This window comes from Dendrobates tinctorius, unplaced genomic scaffold (genome assembly GCF_039654945.1).
Source record: "Dendrobates tinctorius isolate UK_male_01 unplaced genomic scaffold, ASM3965494v1 ptg000037l, whole genome shotgun sequence".
Classification (NCBI taxonomy): domain Eukaryota; kingdom Metazoa; phylum Chordata; class Amphibia; order Anura; family Dendrobatidae; genus Dendrobates; species Dendrobates tinctorius.
In genome coordinates, this window is record NW_027361705.1 from 6,621,424 (window position 1) to 6,640,665 (window position 19,242).

The following is a 19,242-nucleotide window of genomic DNA, read 5'->3' on the forward strand; positions in this document are numbered from 1 at the left end:
GAACGTTTCTGGTCCAGAAGCTGAAAATGCCCATAGGCAGATGGAGGCCAAAACTATTCCCTTTGGCACACATTGGGGTGCTATAATATTTGCTTTTTCTTTTTTGCACTTAAGCTGCAATTCTTTTTTTTTTTTTTTTTTTTTACATACGGAGGAATTCAGTATAAAACAAAGGGTGTACCTCCCCCCCAAGGGAGCCTATAAGCAAATAAGACTATTAGGGGGCATATGTTAAATGTCTATATCTGAGGTTTCCATCTGGAAAAGAAATGTCAGACTGATTCTGCAAATGGTGTGAAAAGCGCCTCTGAGCCTCTTTTAGAAATGAATTGTATGGTTTTAGAAAAGCTATTTTTTTGCAGATAAAGAATTCGAGTTTATGCACAGTTTATTTTGCACTATTTTGTGAGCTTGTCCGCCACATAAAACTCTTGAAAGTCTCTTCATACTTATTTTTAGTAAAAATCAACTTTTCCACTTGCCCCTTCAAGCTTTTGATCATTTATTAGCTTCAGGTTTCGAGAAAGAAGTGTTCTGAGCATTGTACATGTGACTTCCGCTGTAACGTTGCGCCGTACCTTTAGGCTATGTGCACACACTGCGGATTCACCTGCTACTATGTTAAAGGTGTGAAACTGCTGCGGAATCCGCCCAAACAATTGACATGCTGCGGTTTGTAAACCGCACGGAAAAAAACGCATCGTGAGCACAGCGGATTTGAAATGCCTTAGGCTAACATGGTACTGTACCATGTCTGCGGAACTGCTGCGTTTCCGCAGGGCCAAAACCTCTGCGGAAACGCAGCAGAATCCGCAACGTGTGCACATAGCCTTATAATAGGAAGGCTACAAAACACGCCTGGCTAGTCCTCTATTATTTTATTTTATTTTTTTTAAGTGTTTAGAAGTTGCTTTAACTTAAAAAATGCTAGTATTTTAATTATTTGCTAATGAATGTCAAAACAGAAGAAACTTGCCCAATGAAACACTTTTTTAAAATAAATGCTAAAAATAAAACAAAGCTGCAAAATAAAATGTTAAAAAGTGCACAGAAAATAGCTTAGAAAAACTACTTGTGACAAAAGGCAAAATGCCAGTGTTTCTTTATTCATTTTATTAAAATTAAAAATCTCACTGGTTTTGAACCCCTAAAAAAGAAAAAAGGGTGTGTGAACATACTCTGGGAATAGTCACACGACAAGGATGGCAATGCTCGGACTGGCCATCGGCTCTCCCGACTCAGGCATGATGACTGCATGAAAATACGTGTTGTCGTGCTTGGCTTGGGAGAGCCGATGGCTAGTCCAAGCATTGTGTTGCGATCGTTGTTTGAGGTGTTTGACCATCTGACTCTTCCACTAGTGTTCAGAATTAAAAGTGCAGGGTAAACCATTGATGGCTGGAGTGCACAGTGACTAGGAGTGTTTTGCACTGTTAAAGAACCAGTTTGTGCTTTATATGGACATTGCATTGATTTTCAATGGGCTCCGTGTAAAGCTTGATGAAAATCTTTTCATACAATCATCTGAAGTGACCTAGCCTAAAGGCCCCGTTACACGCTTCAATGTCCCAGCGATCCCACCAACGATCCGACGTGGATGGGATCTCTGGACATATTTAGCTGATCGCTGGTGAGCTGTCACATAGACAGACTCACCAGCTATCAGGACCAGCAAGTAAGCTGGTTTCCAAGGTAAACTGCGGGTATCTAAGAGCTGCACGGCTCTTAGATACCCGCTGTTTACCTTGGAAACCAGTTCCCAACATCACTGATCGTTGGTCTCTCGCTGTCACACGCAGCGATGCGCGCGGGCCAGCGGGAGACCAACGATCAAAAAATGGTCTAGGACGTTCGAGCGCGATCAGCGATACCCCGCAGGGGGGCCGGTTACTGATGCATGTCACACACAGCGATATCACTGGCGAGATCGCTGTGGCGTGACAAAATCAGCGATCTCGCTGTGTGTGACGGGGCCTTGAACATGCAAACGTCCTGGAGGAATTACTATTCAACAATTTACTAGTTATATACTAGTTATGTGTGGTCTCAACATGCCATAGTCTGTAACCTATCGATCTCCAGCATGCTGGTTGCTGGAAGGTAACAAGTTGGCGACCACCTCTATAAAATGATAATGGCCATTGATAAAGGGTCCCTTGCATTTTTCCTGCTTTCTGTTCCTATTCTGCAGAGTTACACAGCAATGAAGGGCGTGCAGCTGTAATGAGATCTGCCCGCGTAGTAAAACTGCAGTGCATGGTGACCAAGCTCACGGGTCTGGTACAATACCGAGCCAGTGTTGTAATGAGATGCAGTCTGTGCACAGCGTGGTCACTTTTTGTATGTTTCAGACTGGGATTTGTGCCCTCAAGCCTGTAACTATTCTCTAGAATAAGCCGTAACATTTATATGGTCGAGGCTTGGAATTTAATGTCCCCTCTGTGACATGCCAGGTAAAGTAGTCACTTATTCCATCTAATTGGAAGGTCTACAGCAATGTGTGATAAAATATTAAAGTATAAAAAACCCACAAAAACCATATGTAGATTGTATATAGTACAGACCAAAAGATTGGACACACCTTCTCATTCAAAGAGTTTTCTTTATTTTCATGACTATGAAAATTGTAGATTCACTCTGAAGGCATCAAAACTATGAATTAACACATGTGGAATTATATAATTAACAAAAAAGTGTGGAACAGCTGAAAATACTGTGTATTTTACAGTTTATACTCGTGTATAAGCCGACCCGTGTATAAGCCGACCCCCCTCACCCCCAATTTTGCCACAAAAACTGGGAAAAATTGACTCGTGTATAAGCCTAGGGTGGAAAATGCAGCAGCTACTGGTAAATTTCAAAAATAAAAATAGATGCCAATAAAAGTAAAATGAATTGAGACATCAGTAGGTTAAATGTTTTTGAATATCCATATTGAACCAGGAGCCCCATATAATGCTCCATACAAAATGCACCCCATATAATGCTGCACAAAGGTTAATAATGGCCCCATAAGATGCTCCATAGAATAATATGCCCCATATAATGCTCCATAAAGGTTATGGCCCCATAAGATGCTCCATAAAGGTTATGGCCCCATAAGATGCTCCATAGATTATGGCCCATAGAATATGCCCCCATATGCTGCCCCTATAGACTATGCCCCCATATGCTGCCCCTATAGACTATGCCCCCGTATGCTGCCCCATAGACTATGCCCCCGTATGCTGCTCCATAGATTATGCCCCTGTATGCTGCTCCATAGATTATGCCCCATATATTATGCCCCATATGCTGCTTCAAAAAAAAAATGCCATACTCCCCTCTCCTGCTCAGGACCCGGCACCTGTGCTATTCACCTGTCCAGGGTCCATCGCTGCTCACCACTGTCTGCGTGTCCTCTGTCGGTGACTGTTCAGCCAGCAGAGGGCGCGGCGCGCACTAATCACGTCACCGCGCCCCCTGCTGGCTAAACATCACGGACACAGGAAGGAGCAGACGGCGGTGAGCAGCGTGGGAACGAGGACAGGTGAATATCGCTATCCTCACCCGTCCTGGAACGTCTCTGCAGCCTCGCTCCTCCACTGTCTCCCTTCCTGCCTTCAGTGGTCACGTGATACCGCTCATTACCACTCATGAATATGCGCATATTCATGAGTTTAATGAGTGGTACCACGTGACCGCTGAAGGCAGGAAGGGAGACAGTGGAGAAGCGAGGGGGCTGCAGAGAGTGCCAGGACGGGTGAGTATGATCTGAGACACCCCCGCCCCCCCTCCCCCGCTGACCCCCAGGTATATGAATCGTGTATAAGTTGAGAGGGGGGACTTTCTGCCCAAAAAAATGGGCTGAAAATCTCGGCTTATACACGAGTATATATGGTATGTTCTAGGTTCTTCAAATTAGCCACCTTTTGCTTTGATTTCTGCTTTGCACACTCTTGGCATTCTCTTGATGAGCTTCAAGAGGTAGTTACAGGTAGTTACGTTAAAACCAAGCACACCCTTGTTTTTCTTGTGAAATTCTCAATAAGATTGTGTCACATGACACTCTTCCCAATGGAAAAAATAAAGTTGGATCCAAAATGGCCCACCCTGTAGAGTCTGTAACTACAGCATGCCCACAGGCTAGCAGCTGGCAAGTGGCTTTTTACTGGGTTAGGAGGCTACCAAACCACTCCATGTACAATGGGAGTACATTAGATGCACGTGTGCGCCTCCTATATTTACTGCTGCCAAAGCCCACATTTGTATAAGCCTATACACCATTTCCTTTAATATACTATTCCATGTGTACTCATTGGCTTGCCAATTTTTTTTTTCCAAACATTCAATTTATTTATTTCATTGCTTCCTGTCTGGTAAACTTGCACTGAACAATTCTGATGAATTGAATGCATCTTTTGCAGACGACTAGATGCGAACCACATTGTCACCGTGCCAGATGACAGCTTTGAGGGTCTTGTGCAGCTCCGGCATCTATGGCTGGATGACAACAGCTTAACGGAGGTTCCTGTTCGTCCACTCAGCAATCTCCCATCCCTTCAGGCCTTAACACTGGCGCTAAACAAAATCACACACATACTGGACTATGCCTTCTCCAATCTCTCCAGCCTGGTTGTTTTGTAAGTAATCTCTAATTACTAATGGAAGTATTTAGGGATTAGCTATGTAAGTTGTAGATATACAGTATAGACTATATAAAGGAAACAAATGTGCATCTCTCAGTAATTCTCACATTTTCTGTCTGTCTCTTTCTCTGTTTCCCCCCTCTCTTGTTTGCTCTGGTTGCTTCCCGTCAACCTCTTTCTCTCTTTGGTTCCTCCCCTCTCTTGCTTGCTCTGGTTCCTTCCCTCCCCCCTCTTGCTTGCTCTGGTTCCTTCCCTCCCCCCTCTTGCTTGCTCTGGTTCCTTCCCTCCCCCCTCTTGCTTGCTCTGGTTCCTTCCCTCCCCCCTATTGCTTGCTCTGGTTCCTTCCGCCCCCCCTCTTGCTTGCTCTGGTTCCTTCCCTCCCCCTCTTGCTTGCTCTGGTTCCTTCCCTCCCCCTCTTGCTTGCTCTGGTTCCTCCCCTCCCCCCTCTTGCTCGATCTGGCTTCTCCCCCCTCTTGCTTGCTCTGGTTCTCTTGCGCGCTCCTGTTCCTCCCCTCCCCCGCCCGCCCTCATTCACCTACTCATGCATTCTTGCACTTCCAATCTCTTGCACTCCCTTATCTAGATCGTATTCTGGTTGGATCTGTAAGCAGTAAAATGATTTAGAATTCTTAATTTATTTTATCTCTTCAAATATTCAATTCTAATTTCCAGACACCTTCACAACAACAAAATCAAAACCCTTGGCCCTCACTGCTTTGATGGACTTGATAGTCTGGAGGCGCTGTAAGTACATTCACTATTTAGCTTGTCCTTCTGCAATGTTTCAGGGCATCATTTTTTCATTATCGGTCCGTTACTTGACGGTACAGGATTCTAGGGTAGACTTTCGTCACGAGCCCCATTACTTTAGCATTCTCTATTTAAAATGTGCAGGAAGAGATGACTTTTACTGTGAATCTCTTTTGGTTTGGCCTAAAATGAGGCCATCATAATAAAATGATCCATAGTTTATATCAGGCTTCTGTGCTGTATGTGTTTCTTTAAAAAAAAAAAGTTGGTAAAAAATTTTTTTAACCCCTTCATGACCCAGCCTATTTTGACCTTAATGACATGGCCATTTTTTTCAATTCTGACCAGTGTCCCTTTATGAGGTAATACCGTAACTCAGGAACGCTTCAACGCATCCTAGCGATTCCGAGATTGTTTTTTCGTGACATATTGGGCTTCATGTTGGTGGTAAATTGAGGTTGATAATTTTTGCGTTTATTTGTGAAAAAAATGGAAATTTGGCGAAAATTTTGAAAATTTCGCAATTTTCAAATTTTGAATTTTATATTCTGTTAAACCAGAGAGTTATATGACACAAAATAGTTAATAAATAACATTTCCCACATGTCTACTTTACATCAGCACAATTTTGGAAACAAAATTTTTTATTGTTAGGAAGTTATAAGGGTTAAAAGTTGACCAGCAATTTCTCATTTTTACAACGAAATTTACAAAACCATTTTTTTTTAGGGGCCACCTCACATTTGAAGTCACTTTGAGGGGTCTATATGGCAGAAAATACCCAAAAGTGACACCATTCTAAAAACTGCACCCCTCAAGCTACTCAAAACTCCATTCAAGGAGATTATTAACCCTTCAGGTGCTTCACAGTGACTAAAGCAACATGGAAGGAAAAAATGGACATTTTAATTTTTCCAACAAAAACTTTGTTTTAGCATCATTTTTTTTCATTTTCACATGGGTAACAGGATAAAATGGATCCTAAAATTTGTTGTGAAATTTCTCCTGAGTACACCGATACCTCATATGTGGTCATAAACCACTGTTTGGGCGCACGGCAGGGCTCAGAAGGGAAGGAGCGCCATTTGACTTTTTGAATGGAAAATATGCTGGAATATTTAGCATTGCCATGTTGCGTTTGGAGAGTCCCTGTGTGCCTAAACATTGGAGCTCCCCCACAAGTGACCCCATTTTGGAAACTAGACCCTCCAAGGAACTTATCTAGATGCATAATGAGCACTTTGAACCCCCAGGTGCTTCACAAATTGATCCGTAGAAAAAAAAAAAAGTACTTTTTTTTTCACAAAAATTTTCTTTTAGCCTCAGGTTTTTCATTTTCACATGGGCAACAGGGTAAAATGGATCCTAAAATTTATTGGGCAATTTTTCCTGAGTACACTGATACCTCATATGTGGTCATAAACCACTGTTTGGGCGCACGGCAGGGCCCGGAAGGGAAGGAGCGCCATTTGACTTTTTGAATGAAAAATTAGCTCCAATCGTTAGCGGACACCATGTTGCGTTTGGAGAGCCCCTGTGTGCCTAAACATTGGAGCTCCCCCACAAGTGACCCCATTTTGTAAACTAGACCCCCGAAGGAACTTATCTAGATGTGTAGTGAGCACTTTGAACCCCCAAGTGCTTCACAGAAGATTATAACGCAGAGCAGAGAAAATAAAAAAATATTTTTTTCTTCAAAAATGATTTTTTAGCCCGCTATTTTTTATTTTCACAAGGCTAACAGGAGAAATTGGACCCCAAAAGTTATTTTCCAGTTTGTCCTGAGTACGCTGGTACCCAATATGTGGGGGTAAACCACTGTTTGGGCGCACGGTAGGGCTCAGAAGTGAAGGAGCGCCATTTGACTTTTTGAATGAAAGATTAGCTCCATCGTTAGCGGACACCATGTCGTGTTTGGAGAGCCCCTGCGTGCCTAAACTTTGGAGCTCCCCCACAAATTCCCCCATTTTGGAAACTAGACCCCCCCAAGGAACTTATCTAGATGGATAGTGAGCACTTTGAACCCTCAGGTGCTTCACAGAAGTTTATAACGCAGAGCCGTAAAAATAGAAATATTTTTTTCCTCAAAAAATGATTTTTTTAGCCCACAATTTTTTATTTTCACAAGGGTAACAGGAGAGATTGGACCCCAAAAGTTGTTGTACTGTTTGTCCTGAGTCCGCTGGTTCCCCATATGTGGGGGGGAACCACTGTTTGGGCACACGTCGGGGCTCGGAAGGGAAGTAGTGACGTTTTGAAATGTCGACTTGATGGAATGGTCTGCGGGCATCATGTTACGTTTGCAGAGCCCCTGATGTGCCTAAACAGTAGAAACCCCCCACAAGTGACCCCATTTTGGAAACTAGACCCCCCAAGGAGCTTATCTAGATGTGTGGTGAGCACTTTGAACCCCCGAGTGCTTCACAGAAGTTTATAACGCAGAGCCATGAAAATAAAAAATCATTTTTTTTTTACACAAAAATAATTATTTTAGCCCCCAATTTTTTATTTTCCCCAAGGGTAACAGGGGAAGTTAGACCCCTAAAGGTGTTGTGCAATTTTTCCCGAGTATGCTGATACCCCATATGTGGGGGTAAACCACTGTTTGGGCACATTTCGGGGCTTGGAATGGAGGGAGCGCTGTTTGACTTTTAAAACGCAAAATTGGCTGGAATAAATGGTGGCGCCATGTCGCGTTCGGATACTCTGTGATGTGCCTAAACAGTGGAAACCCCACCATTCTAACTCCAACCCTAAACCCAACCCTAATAATCCTAACCACAACCCTAACCCCAACACACCCCTAACCCTAATCTCAACTCTAAACCTAACTACAACCCCAACCCACCCCTAACCCTAATCTTAACCCTAATTCCAACCCTAATTCCAGCCCTAGCCCTAATTCCAGCCCTAGCCCTAATTCCAGCCCTAGCCCTAATTCCAGCCCTAGCCCTAATTCCAGCCCTAATTCCAGCCCTAGCCCTAATTCCAGCCCTAATTCCAGCCCTAGCCCTAATTCCAGCCCTAATTCCAGCCCTAGCCCTAATTCCAGCCCTAATTCCAGCCCTAGCCCTAATTCCAGCCCTAATTCCAGCCCTAGCCCTAATTCCAGCCCTAGCCCTAATTCCAGCCCTAGCCCTAATTCCAGCCCTAGCCCTAATTCCAGCCCTAGCCCTAATTCCAGCCCTAGCCCTAATTCCAGCCCTAGCCCTAATTCCAGCCCTAGCCCTAATTCCAGCCCTAGCCCTAATTCCAGCCCTAGCCCTAATTCCAGCCCTAGCCCTAATTCCAGCCCTAGCCCTAATTCCAGCCCTAGCCCTAATTCCAGCCCTAGCCCTAATTCCAGCCCTAGCCCTAATTCCAGCCCTAGCCCTAATTCCAGCCCTAGCCCTAATTCCAGCCCTAGCCCTAATTCCAGCCCTAGCCCTAATTCCAGCCCTAGCCCTAATTCCAGCCCTAGCCCTAATTCCAGCCCTAGCCCTAATTCCAGCCCTAGCCCTAATTCCAGCCCTAGCCCTAATTCCAGCCCTAGCCCTAATTCCAGCCCTAGCCCTAATTCCAGCCCTAGCCCTAATTCCAGCCCTAGCCCTAATTCCAGCCCTAGCCCTAATTCCAGCCCTAGCCCTAATTCCAGCCCTAGCCCTAATTCCAGCCCTAGCCCTAATTCCAGCCCTAGCCCTAATTCCAGCCCTAGCCCTAATTCCAGCCCTAGCCCTAATTCCAGCCCTAGCCCTAATTCCAGCCCTAGCCCTAATTCCAGCCCTAGCCCTAATTCCAGCCCTAGCCCTAATTCCAGCCCTAGCCCTAATTCCAGCCCTAGCCCTAATTCCAGCCCTAGCCCTAATTCCAGCCCTAGCCCTAATTCCAGCCCTAGCCCTAATTCCAGCCCTAGCCCTAATTCCAGCCCTAGCCCTAATTCCAGCCCTAGCCCTAATTCCAGCCCTAGCCCTAATTCCAGCCCTAGCCCTAATTCCAGCCCTAGCCCTAATTCCAGCCCTAGCCCTAATTCCAGCCCTAGCCCTAATTCCAGCCCTAGCCCTAATTCCAGCCCTAGCCCTAATTCCAGCCCTAGCCCTAATTCCAGCCCTAGCCCTAATTCCAGCCCTAGCCCTAATTCCAGCCCTAGCCCTAATTCCAGCCCTAGCCCTAATTCCAGCCCTAGCCCTAATTCCAGCCCTAGCCCTAATTCCAGCCCTAGCCCTAATTCCAGCCCTAGCCCTAATTCCAGCCCTAGCCCTAATTCCAGCCCTAGCCCTAATTCCAGCCCTAGCCCTAATTCCAGCCCTAGCCCTAATTCCAGCCCTAGCCCTAATTCCAGCCCTAGCCCTAATTCCAGCCCTAGCCCTAATTCCAGCCCTAGCCCTAATTCCAGCCCTAGCCCTAATTCCAGCCCTAGCCCTAATTCCAGCCCCAGCCCTAATTCCAGCCCTAGCCCTAATTCCAGCCCTAATTCCAGCCCTAGCCCTAATTCCAGCCCTAATTCCAGCCCTAGCCCTAATTCCAGCCCTAATTTCCAGCCCTAGCCCTAATTCCAGCCCTAATTTCCAGCCCTAGCCCTAATTCCAGCCCTAATTTCCAGCCCTAGCCCTAATTCCAGCCCTAATTTCCAGCCCTAGCCCTAATTCCAGCCCTAATTTCCAGCCCTAGCCCTAATTCCAGCCCTAATTTCCAGCCCTAGCCCTAATTCCAGCCCTAATTTCCAGCCCTAGCCCTAATTCCAGCCCTAATTTCCAGCCCTAGCCCTAATTCCAGCCCTAATTTCCAGCCCTAGCCCTAATTCCAGCCCTAATTTCCAGCCCTAGCCCTAATTCCAGCCCTAATTTCCAGCCCTAGCCCTAATTCCAGCCCTAATTTCCAGCCCTAGCCCTAATTCCAGCCCTAATTTCCAGCCCTAGCCCTAATTCCAGCCCTAATTTCCAGCCCTAGCCCTAATTCCAGCCCTAATTTCCAGCCCTAGCCCTAATTCCAGCCCTAATTTCCAGCCCTAGCCCTAATTCCAGCCCTAATTTCCAGCCCTAGCCCTAATTCCAGCCCTAATTTCCAGCCCTAGCCCTAATTCCAGCCCTAATTTCCAGCCCTAGCCCTAATTCCAGCCCTAATTTCCAGCCCTAGCCCTAATTCCAGCCCTAATTTCCAGCCCTAGCCCTAATTCCAGCCCTAATTTCCAGCCCTAGCCCTAATTCCAGCCCTAATTTCCAGCCCTAGCCCTAATTCCAGCCCTAATTTCCAGCCCTAGCCCTAATTCCAGCCCTAATTTCCAGCCCTAGCCCTAATTCCAGCCCTAATTTCCAGCCCTAGCCCTAATTCCAGCCCTAATTTCCAGCCCTAGCCCTAATTCCAGCCCTAATTTCCAGCCCTAGCCCTAATTCCAGCCCTAATTTCCAGCCCTAGCCCTAATTCCAGCCCTAATTTCCAGCCCTAGCCCTAATTCCAGCCCTAATTTCCAGCCCTAGCCCTAATTCCAGCCCTAATTTCCAGCCCTAGCCCTAATTCCAGCCCTAATTTCCAGCCCTAGCCCTAATTCCAGCCCTAATTTCCAGCCCTAGCCCTAATTCCAGCCCTAATTTCCAGCCCTAGCCCTAATTCCAGCCCTAATTTCCAGCCCTAGCCCTAATTCCAGCCCTAATTTCCAGCCCTAGCCCTAATTCCAGCCCTAATTTCCAGCCCTAGCCCTAATTGAAAAATAAAAATATTTTCTTTATTTTATTATATGTCCCTACCTATGGGGGTGATAAAGGGGGGTTTTATTTACTTTTTTTTCATTTTGATCACTGTGAGAGTTTCTCACAGTGATCAAAATAAATGAATGAATCTGCAGCCAGCGCACTGCGCATGCGCCCGCCATTTTCCAAGATGGCGGCGCCCATGACGCAGGACACCGGGACGGCCAGGAGGTACCGGAGGGACAGGAGGTACTGGAGACGGTGGGGGGGGGGGGGAAATCGGTTGGCTGGGGGGAGATGACTGCGGCTGCCGATCGCTGCCGTCACTCGTTGGTGGCAGCCGATCGGCGCCATCAGTCGGTGGGTGGGGGATCTGATTGCCGTCTCTAGCCATGGCCGATGCTATTGCAGCATCGGCCATGGATGTATTGTAATATTTCACCAAATTTAATTGGTGAAATATTGCAAATCGTACTGCGCATGCGCCCGCCATTTTCAAAGATGGCGGCGCCCATGCAGGAGGGACGGAGGGTCACCGGGAGCCCTGAGCGGGACATGACAAGTACCGGGGAGTGTGAGGGGGGATCGGACATCGGGGGGGAGCGGAAGGAAGGGGAGGGGGGGCAGATCGTGACAGCAGCAGCCCATCGCTGCTGTCAGTCCGTGGCAGGGGCCGATCGCCCCTGCCAGCCGGTGGGGGGGTTAAATTAGTGTCTCCAGCCATGTCCGATGCTACTGCAGCATCGGCCATGGCTGGATTGTAATATTTCATCAAATTTCATTGATGAAATATTACTATCGCTCTGATTGGCTGTTTCACTTTCAACAGCCAATCAGAGCGATCGTAGCCACGTGGGGGCTAAGCCACCCCCCCTGTGGTGAAGCATAAAGGGTCCTTTGTGTGCGGGTCGGGTGACCTTTAATTAACCCCGGTCACCCGACCCGCAGGGGGGCTATTTGTAGCATGACGCCTACGGGGGCGTCATGGGTCGTTTGGGCACGGCTTTTCATGACGCCTACGTAGGCGTCATGGGTCGTGAAGGGGTTAATCCCGTTATTTATTGGAAAAAAAATATAATTAGTAATTTTGCAATTCACACTGGCTACTGGTGGTCGTACTGTCCTTTTTCAGGAAGAGTTTTAAGTAGGCATTACATCATTAGAGGCAGGTTTATCACAGGTAACGCCTTTGTACACAGCTGATTACGCAGGATCCACTATTAAGTGATGTCACAGCTCCCCTGCTCCCCCCCTCAAACCAGGGGAAGAGTCCTGAGGAGATCATTTGCATATTCCCAGTGCCTTTCTGGGATAAGTGAAGAGTCTCCGCGAGCTCAACGATCACTGGGTTTTGGCCATTGCAGCAGAAAAGAGGAAATCGGTAAACCAGGGGAAGCGTCCTGAGGAGATCATTTGCATATTCCCAGTGCCTTTCTGGGATAAGTGAAGAGTCTCCGCGAGCTCAACGATCACTGGGTTTTGGCCGTTCTGAAAAGAGGGAAGCATTTAAGGAAACCAGGATGGATGAACACAGAACTTAAGCATATGCTAAAAAGGAAGAAAGAAATGTTTATAAAATGGATAGAGGGAGGCATATCTAAAGAAGAATATAATGCTGTCAGCATGACCTGCAGGGCACAAATCAGATTATCTAAAGCTGACAATGAATTGAGGCTTGCAAGAGATGTCAAAAGCAATAATAAAGGATTTTGGGGATATTTCAAAAGTAAAAGAAAAGTCAAAGAAGCTATAGAATTTTTACAGGATGAATATGATGAAATAGTAAGACAGGATGTTGAGAAGACTGAACTTTTAAATTCCTATTTTCCATCTGTTTTCTCTCAGAAAGGAAATGTAACATCAACTGTTCTTCCCTGTCCTATTAAGGGAATAGAATAATCCAGGATATCTATAAACAGAAAGATAGTGAGGTAACACTTAGCTAACCTAAATGAATTCAAGTCTCCAGGTCCAGATGAATTACACCCCAGAGTACTGAAGGAGATAGCAGAAGAAATTTTTGAACCCCTCTCCATAATCTTTGAAAATTCTTGGAGACCAGGAGAAGTCCCAGAAGACTGGAGAAGAGCAAATGTTGTTCCTATCTTCAAAAAGGGGAAGAAGGTGGACCCAGGCAACTATAGGCCGGTGAGTCTGACTTCTATACCAAGAAAGATCTTTGAACAAATAATTAAACAACATGTATGTCAATACCTGGATAAGAATGAAGTGATTAAACAGAGTCAGCATGGGTTTGTACCTAATAAGTCATGTCAGACTAACTTAATTTCCTTCTGTGACGGAATCACTGATTGGGTGGATCAGGGAAATGCTGTAGATATAGTATATCTTGACTTCAGCAAAGCATTTGACAAAGTATCTCACATAATCCTTATTGAAAAAATGACTAGGTATGGAATGGATAAGGCAACTGTTAGGTGGATTCATAACTGGCTTAGTGATCGAACCCAAAGAGTGGTCATAAATGGCTGCACATCCAGTTGGAAGAATGTCTCAAGTGGGGTGCCACAGGGCTCTGTCTTGGGCCCTGTATTGTTCAACATCTTTATCAATGATTTAGATGAAGGAATTGAGGTTAAACTGATAGAATTTTCTGATGACACAAAGCTAGGAGTGATAGCTAATACTAGAGAAGAGAGAGGATTCAAAAATATATAAATAAACAGGTTGGACCAGATGGCCCAGGAGGTCCCTTCCAACTCTACGATTCTATGATTCTTCACAATGACTCTTGCACATGTTCATTAGACAACACAATACAAATGAAGGGATCAGGAGTCTGCCATCCTGGCTAATGTTCATGTGTTCTTTTCTGAAACAGGAAGTTTGTCTGAAAAGTGGCCAGTGTGAAAACTGCAAGAATCCTGCTTATTTTTAACAGATTAACCCAACATGGCATATAAGCCTAGATACACAGCACTTCCATAACAATATATAAACCAAAAATCACAAGAGGAAGCAAAAATTTTCGCAAAGTCACAAACTTTATTTAAACAATAACTTTTAAAAAATTTATAAATTTAAAATAAAAGGGACACTTGGTGCATACAAAAACCACTAAAGGCAAGAATATATTTACAGACAAATAAAAAAAATATTATATATATACCTTGAAATGCCAAACCTTGTAAAGGATTCAAAGTACCGTATATACTCGCGTATAGGCTGAGATTTTCCTGATTCAATACGGATATTCAAACCTTTAACCTACTGATGTCTCAATTAATTTTACTTTTATTGGTATCTAGTTTTATTTTTGAAATTTACCAGTAGCTGCTGCATTTTCCACCCTAGGCTTATACGAGAGTCAATAAGTTTTCCCAGTTTTTTTGTGGCAAAATTAGGGGGGTCGGCTTATACATGAGTATATACGGTATATGGGTACATACTGGGTTGTAATACAACTTCCACAATAAAATGGCATTCAAGGAGGTGAAAATTTTTGTATGTATGCTGTACTTTTTGTCAGTAGTATTAAATGTCACATCAAACATCTATGCTGTATTTAATGCCAAAAAACAGAGCACAATAAAATATATTTAAAGAATTGTGTCTCCATATAAACAAACTCGCATTCATCTGAGATTAGGTATTAATGGGTTAAGTCCCCTATAAGTATAATTGTCACAAATGTATGAATAGAGACCAGATAAAAAATACTTGCATACAGTGCCTGGCGAAAGTATTCTGCTCCCTGGAACTTTTCAACCTTTTCCCACATATCATGCTTCAAACATAAAGATACCAAATGTAAATTTTTGGTGAAAAATCAACAACAAGTGGAACACAATTGTGAAGTTGAACGTAATTTATTGGTTATTTTAAATTTTTGTGGAAATTCAAAAACTGAAAAGTGGGGCGTGCCATATTATTCGGCCCCTTTAACTTAATACTTTGTTGCGCCACCTTTTGCTTTGATTACAGCTGCAAGTCGTTTGGGGTATGTCTCTATCAGTTTTTTACATTGAGAGACTGAAATTCTTGCCCATTCTTCCTTGGCAAACAGCTCGAGCTCAGTGAGGTTTGATGGAGATTGTTTGTGAACAGCAGTTTTCAGCTCTTTCCACAGATTCTCGATTGGATTCAGGTCTGGATTGTGACCTGGCCATTCTAACACCTGGATACGTTTATTTGTGAACCATTCCTTTGTAGATTTTGCTTTGTTTGGGATCATTGTCTTGTTGGAAGAGAAATCTCTGTCCCAATCTTAGGTCTTTTGCAGACTCCAACAGGTTTTCTTCAAGAATGGTCCTGTGTTTGGCTCCATTCATCCTCCCATCAATTTTAACCACCTTCCCTGTCCCTTCTGAAGAAAAGCAGGCTCAAATCATGATGCTGCCACCACCATGTTTGACAGTGGGGATGGTGTGTTCAGGGTGATGAGCTGTGTTGCCTTAACGCCTAACATATCGTTTGGCATTGTTGCCAAAAAGTTCGATTTTGGTTTCATCTGACCAGAGCACCTTCTTCCACATGTTTGGTGTGTCTACCAGGTGGCTTGTTGCAAACTTTAAGCAACAGTTTTTATGAATAGCTTTGAGAAAAGGCTTTCTTCTTGCCACCTTTCCATAAAGGCCAGATTTGTGCAATGTACAACTGATTGTTGTCCTATGGACAGACTGTCCCACCTCAGCTGTAGATCTCTGCAGTTCATCCAGAGTGATCATGGGCCTCTTGGCTGCATTTCTGATCAGCCTTCTCCTTGTTTGAGATGAAAGTTTAGAGGGACGGCCGGGTCTTGGTAGATTTGCAGTGGTAAGATACTCCTTCCATTTCAATATGATCGCTTGCTTGTGTTCCTTGGGATGTTTAAAGTTTTGGAAATCATTTTGTATCCAAATCTGGCTTTAAACTTCTCCACAACAGTATCACGGACCTGCCTGTTGTGTTCCTTGGTCTTCATGATGCTTTCTGTGCTTCAAACAGAACCCTGAGACTATCACAGAGCAGGTGCATTTATACAGAGACTTGATTACACACAGGTGGATTATATTTATCATCATTAGTCATTTAGGACAACATTGGATCATTCAGAGATCCACAATGAATTTCTGGAGTGAGTTTGCTGCACTGAAAGTAATGGGGCCGAATAATATTGCAGGCCCCGGTTTTCAGTTTTTGAATTTCCACAAAAATTTAAAATAACCAATAAATTTTGTTCAACTTCACAATTGTGTCCCACTTGTTGATTCTTCACCAAAAATTTTACATTTGGTATCTTTATGTTTGAAGCATGATATGTGGGAAAAGGTTGAAAAGTTCCAGGGGGCCAAATACTTTCGCAAGGCACTGTAAAACTGTATAGGAGCAAATAGCTTCCTAAAAGTGCATCTGAATTAGAACATAATGTGCAAAAAAAGGGGCAAAGTCGTTGGCGTAAAAAGTGCAGACATAGCAAACAGTTTTAGAATATTACCTGGAGGTGGCTGGCAAACCCCGACGTGCATTTCGTTTATTGCTTTATCCAGGGGAGTATATTGTTTAAATAAATTTTGTGATTTGACGGCAGTTTTTGCGTCCTCTTGTGATTTTTGGTTTATTTATTTTTAACATTCATTCAACTTTGCAGCATATATAATGGTATTAAACTATTTCCAGCAACTTCACTGAATCCTGCATGTCTCCAACCTCTATCATTCATCTTTGCAGCATATATAATGGTATATAGTTATTATTATTATTATTATTATTATTTATTGTTATAGCGCCATTTATTCCATGGCGCTTTACATGTAAGGAGGAGTATACATAAAAACAAGTACAATAATCTTAAACAATACAAGTCATAACTGGTACAGGAGGAGAGAGGACCTAGTTGAGGATATAGTTATTTCAACTCACCCTGCTTGTCCCCTTATGCTATTGAGGTCAAGTAACTTTTCAAAGTGGTTTATGATCCATGTAGGCCTGGACACTTGTTTATCTGCTAAATACATTTATTGTGTCCTGCTGTCCTAACTTAGTTTGATTGCTAACGAGTAAGGAGAGAAAAAAAAAAAGAGCTTAGAAGTGGCCATCTATAAATTCAGAGCTAGTCTGGGGAAGGCATTCATGCAGGGGGCATTTATGTGCATGTAATCTAAGTACATGTATCAAAGTACGCTGGCAGTTATAACATGGCAGTTAGACAGGGCAGGAGACAGGTAAGACAAATCTATTCCCTGTACATTTGGACAGGGGCGGCATGGTGGCTCAGTGGTTAGCTGGGTTCGAATCCCACCAAGGACAACAAGGAGTTTGTATGTTCTCCCCGTGTTTGCGTGGGTTTCCTCCGGGCACTCCGGTTTCCTCCCACATTCTAAAGACATACTGATAGGGAATTTAGATTGTGAGCCCCATCGGGGACAGTGGTGATAATGTGTGCAAACTGTGTAAAGCGCTGCAGAATATGTTAGCGCTATATAAAAATGAAGATTATTAATAAAGACTACCACAAATATTTACCATATGCATTTGTCTAATTTATATCCTGGCCACTGCATTTACACACATCCACCGCCCTTGTATTAACTCTCTACACTCCGTCCATATTGGCCCCTCACTCCTTTCCTCTCCTATGTATAGCACTCGTGCTCTTTTCACATTGCTACACAGCACAAATCCATTCAGTCCCACCATTCAACATCAGAGACGCTCTCACAAATCACTTAACCATCTGCTCACTCTTTCTATCCTCCTTCTCCTAGTTGCAGGAGACATTGCTCCCAACCCTGGTCCCCCTTGTTATACACTCAGAAACCCCTCTAATCTTATCAATACTACCTGCCATCTGTCTCTCTTAATTGTGCCCTTTGGAATTCTCGCTCAGTGTATAACCAACTCTCCTTCATTCATGACTTTTTCCTTTCTAATTCTCTTAACCTTCTGGCTCTTACTGAAACCTGGATCCAGCAGTCAGACACTACCGCTGCTGCTGCTCTTTCATATGGTTGACTACACTTCTCTCATACCCCAAGATTAGACAATAGAGCAGGTGGAGGCGTTGGTCTGCTCCTATCATCAAAATGTACCTTTCAGGTTATCCCTCAAGTACCCTCACTTGTCTTCCCTTCTTTTGAGGTCCATGCCGTCAGACTCTACACCCCCTTCTCCATGCGAGTGGCGGTGATATATCGTCCTCCCGACCCCTCCCATCAGTTCCTGGATCATTTTGCCACTTGGCTTCCACATTTTCTCTCCTGTGACATCCCTACCCTCATCATGGGCGATTTCAACATCCCCATTGCTCTTCTCCTCTCCCCATCTGCTACTCACCTTTTATCTCTAACCTCCTCATTTGGCCTTTTGCAGCTTACTAATTCTCCTACGCATGAAGACGGAAACTCCCTCGACTTGGTCTTCTCTCGGCTTTGTGCAGTGGATGATTTTGCAAACTCCCCTCTCCCGCTCTCTGACCACAACCTTCTTTCATTCTCTATCAAGAACTGCCAGGCTGCTCAGGTCACCCCCACTGTCCATATTTATAGAAACATACAGGCCATTAACACCCAGAAACTTATGAAGAACTTGCAGTCTTCATTGGCACCCTATCTCCTCCCTGTCATGTCCTGATTCTGCATTGAAGCATTACAATGAAACACTTCAAAGTACCCTGGATGAATTTGCTCCTCCTATACATAGAACACCACAACACAGAGGGCGACAACCCTGGCACACCCTACAAACACATTTCCTGCAGCAGTGCTCCAGGTGCGCCGAACGGCTGTTGAGAAAATACAACCTACCCGAAGATTTCATCCATTATAAGTTTATGCTTCGAACATACAACACTGCCCTTCACCTCTCAAAACAAACCTATTTCAACACCCTCATCACTTCACTGTCCAATAACCCTAAATGTCTCTTTGACACTTTTTATTCTCTACTCAACCTAAGAGTACAGGCCCCAACCACGGAGCTTCGAGCTGACGATCTGGCCAATTACTTCAAAGAAAAAATTGACCAGATCCGACAGGAAATTATCTCCCAATCCCCTCATACCATGCACTGTCCTCCCTCCCCCACTGCATCTAGCTCACTCTCTGATTTTGAACCAGTCACAGAAGAAGTAAGCAGGCTCCTTGCATCTTCTCGCCCAACCACTTGCACCAGTGACCCATTTCCGTCACATCTACTCCCGCCCCTTTCCCCTGCTGTCACCCCTCACCTAACTAAAATATTTAACCTCTCTCTCTCTTCTG

The 19,242-nt window shown here is 44.4% G+C and overlaps 1 protein-coding gene across 1 annotated transcript in view; it reads left to right on the forward strand.

The window, feature by feature from the left end:
• LGR4 (leucine rich repeat containing G protein-coupled receptor 4) overlaps positions 1-19,242 on the forward strand; it is a 248,297-nt gene that overhangs the window by 195,446 nt on the left and 33,609 nt on the right. The window contains exons 5-6 of the mRNA XM_073573865.1: positions 4,407-4,622; positions 5,301-5,372. Coding sequence (XP_073429966.1) covers positions 4,407-4,622; positions 5,301-5,372 — 288 coding nt within the window. The remainder of the gene's footprint in view (positions 1-4,406; positions 4,623-5,300; positions 5,373-19,242) is intronic.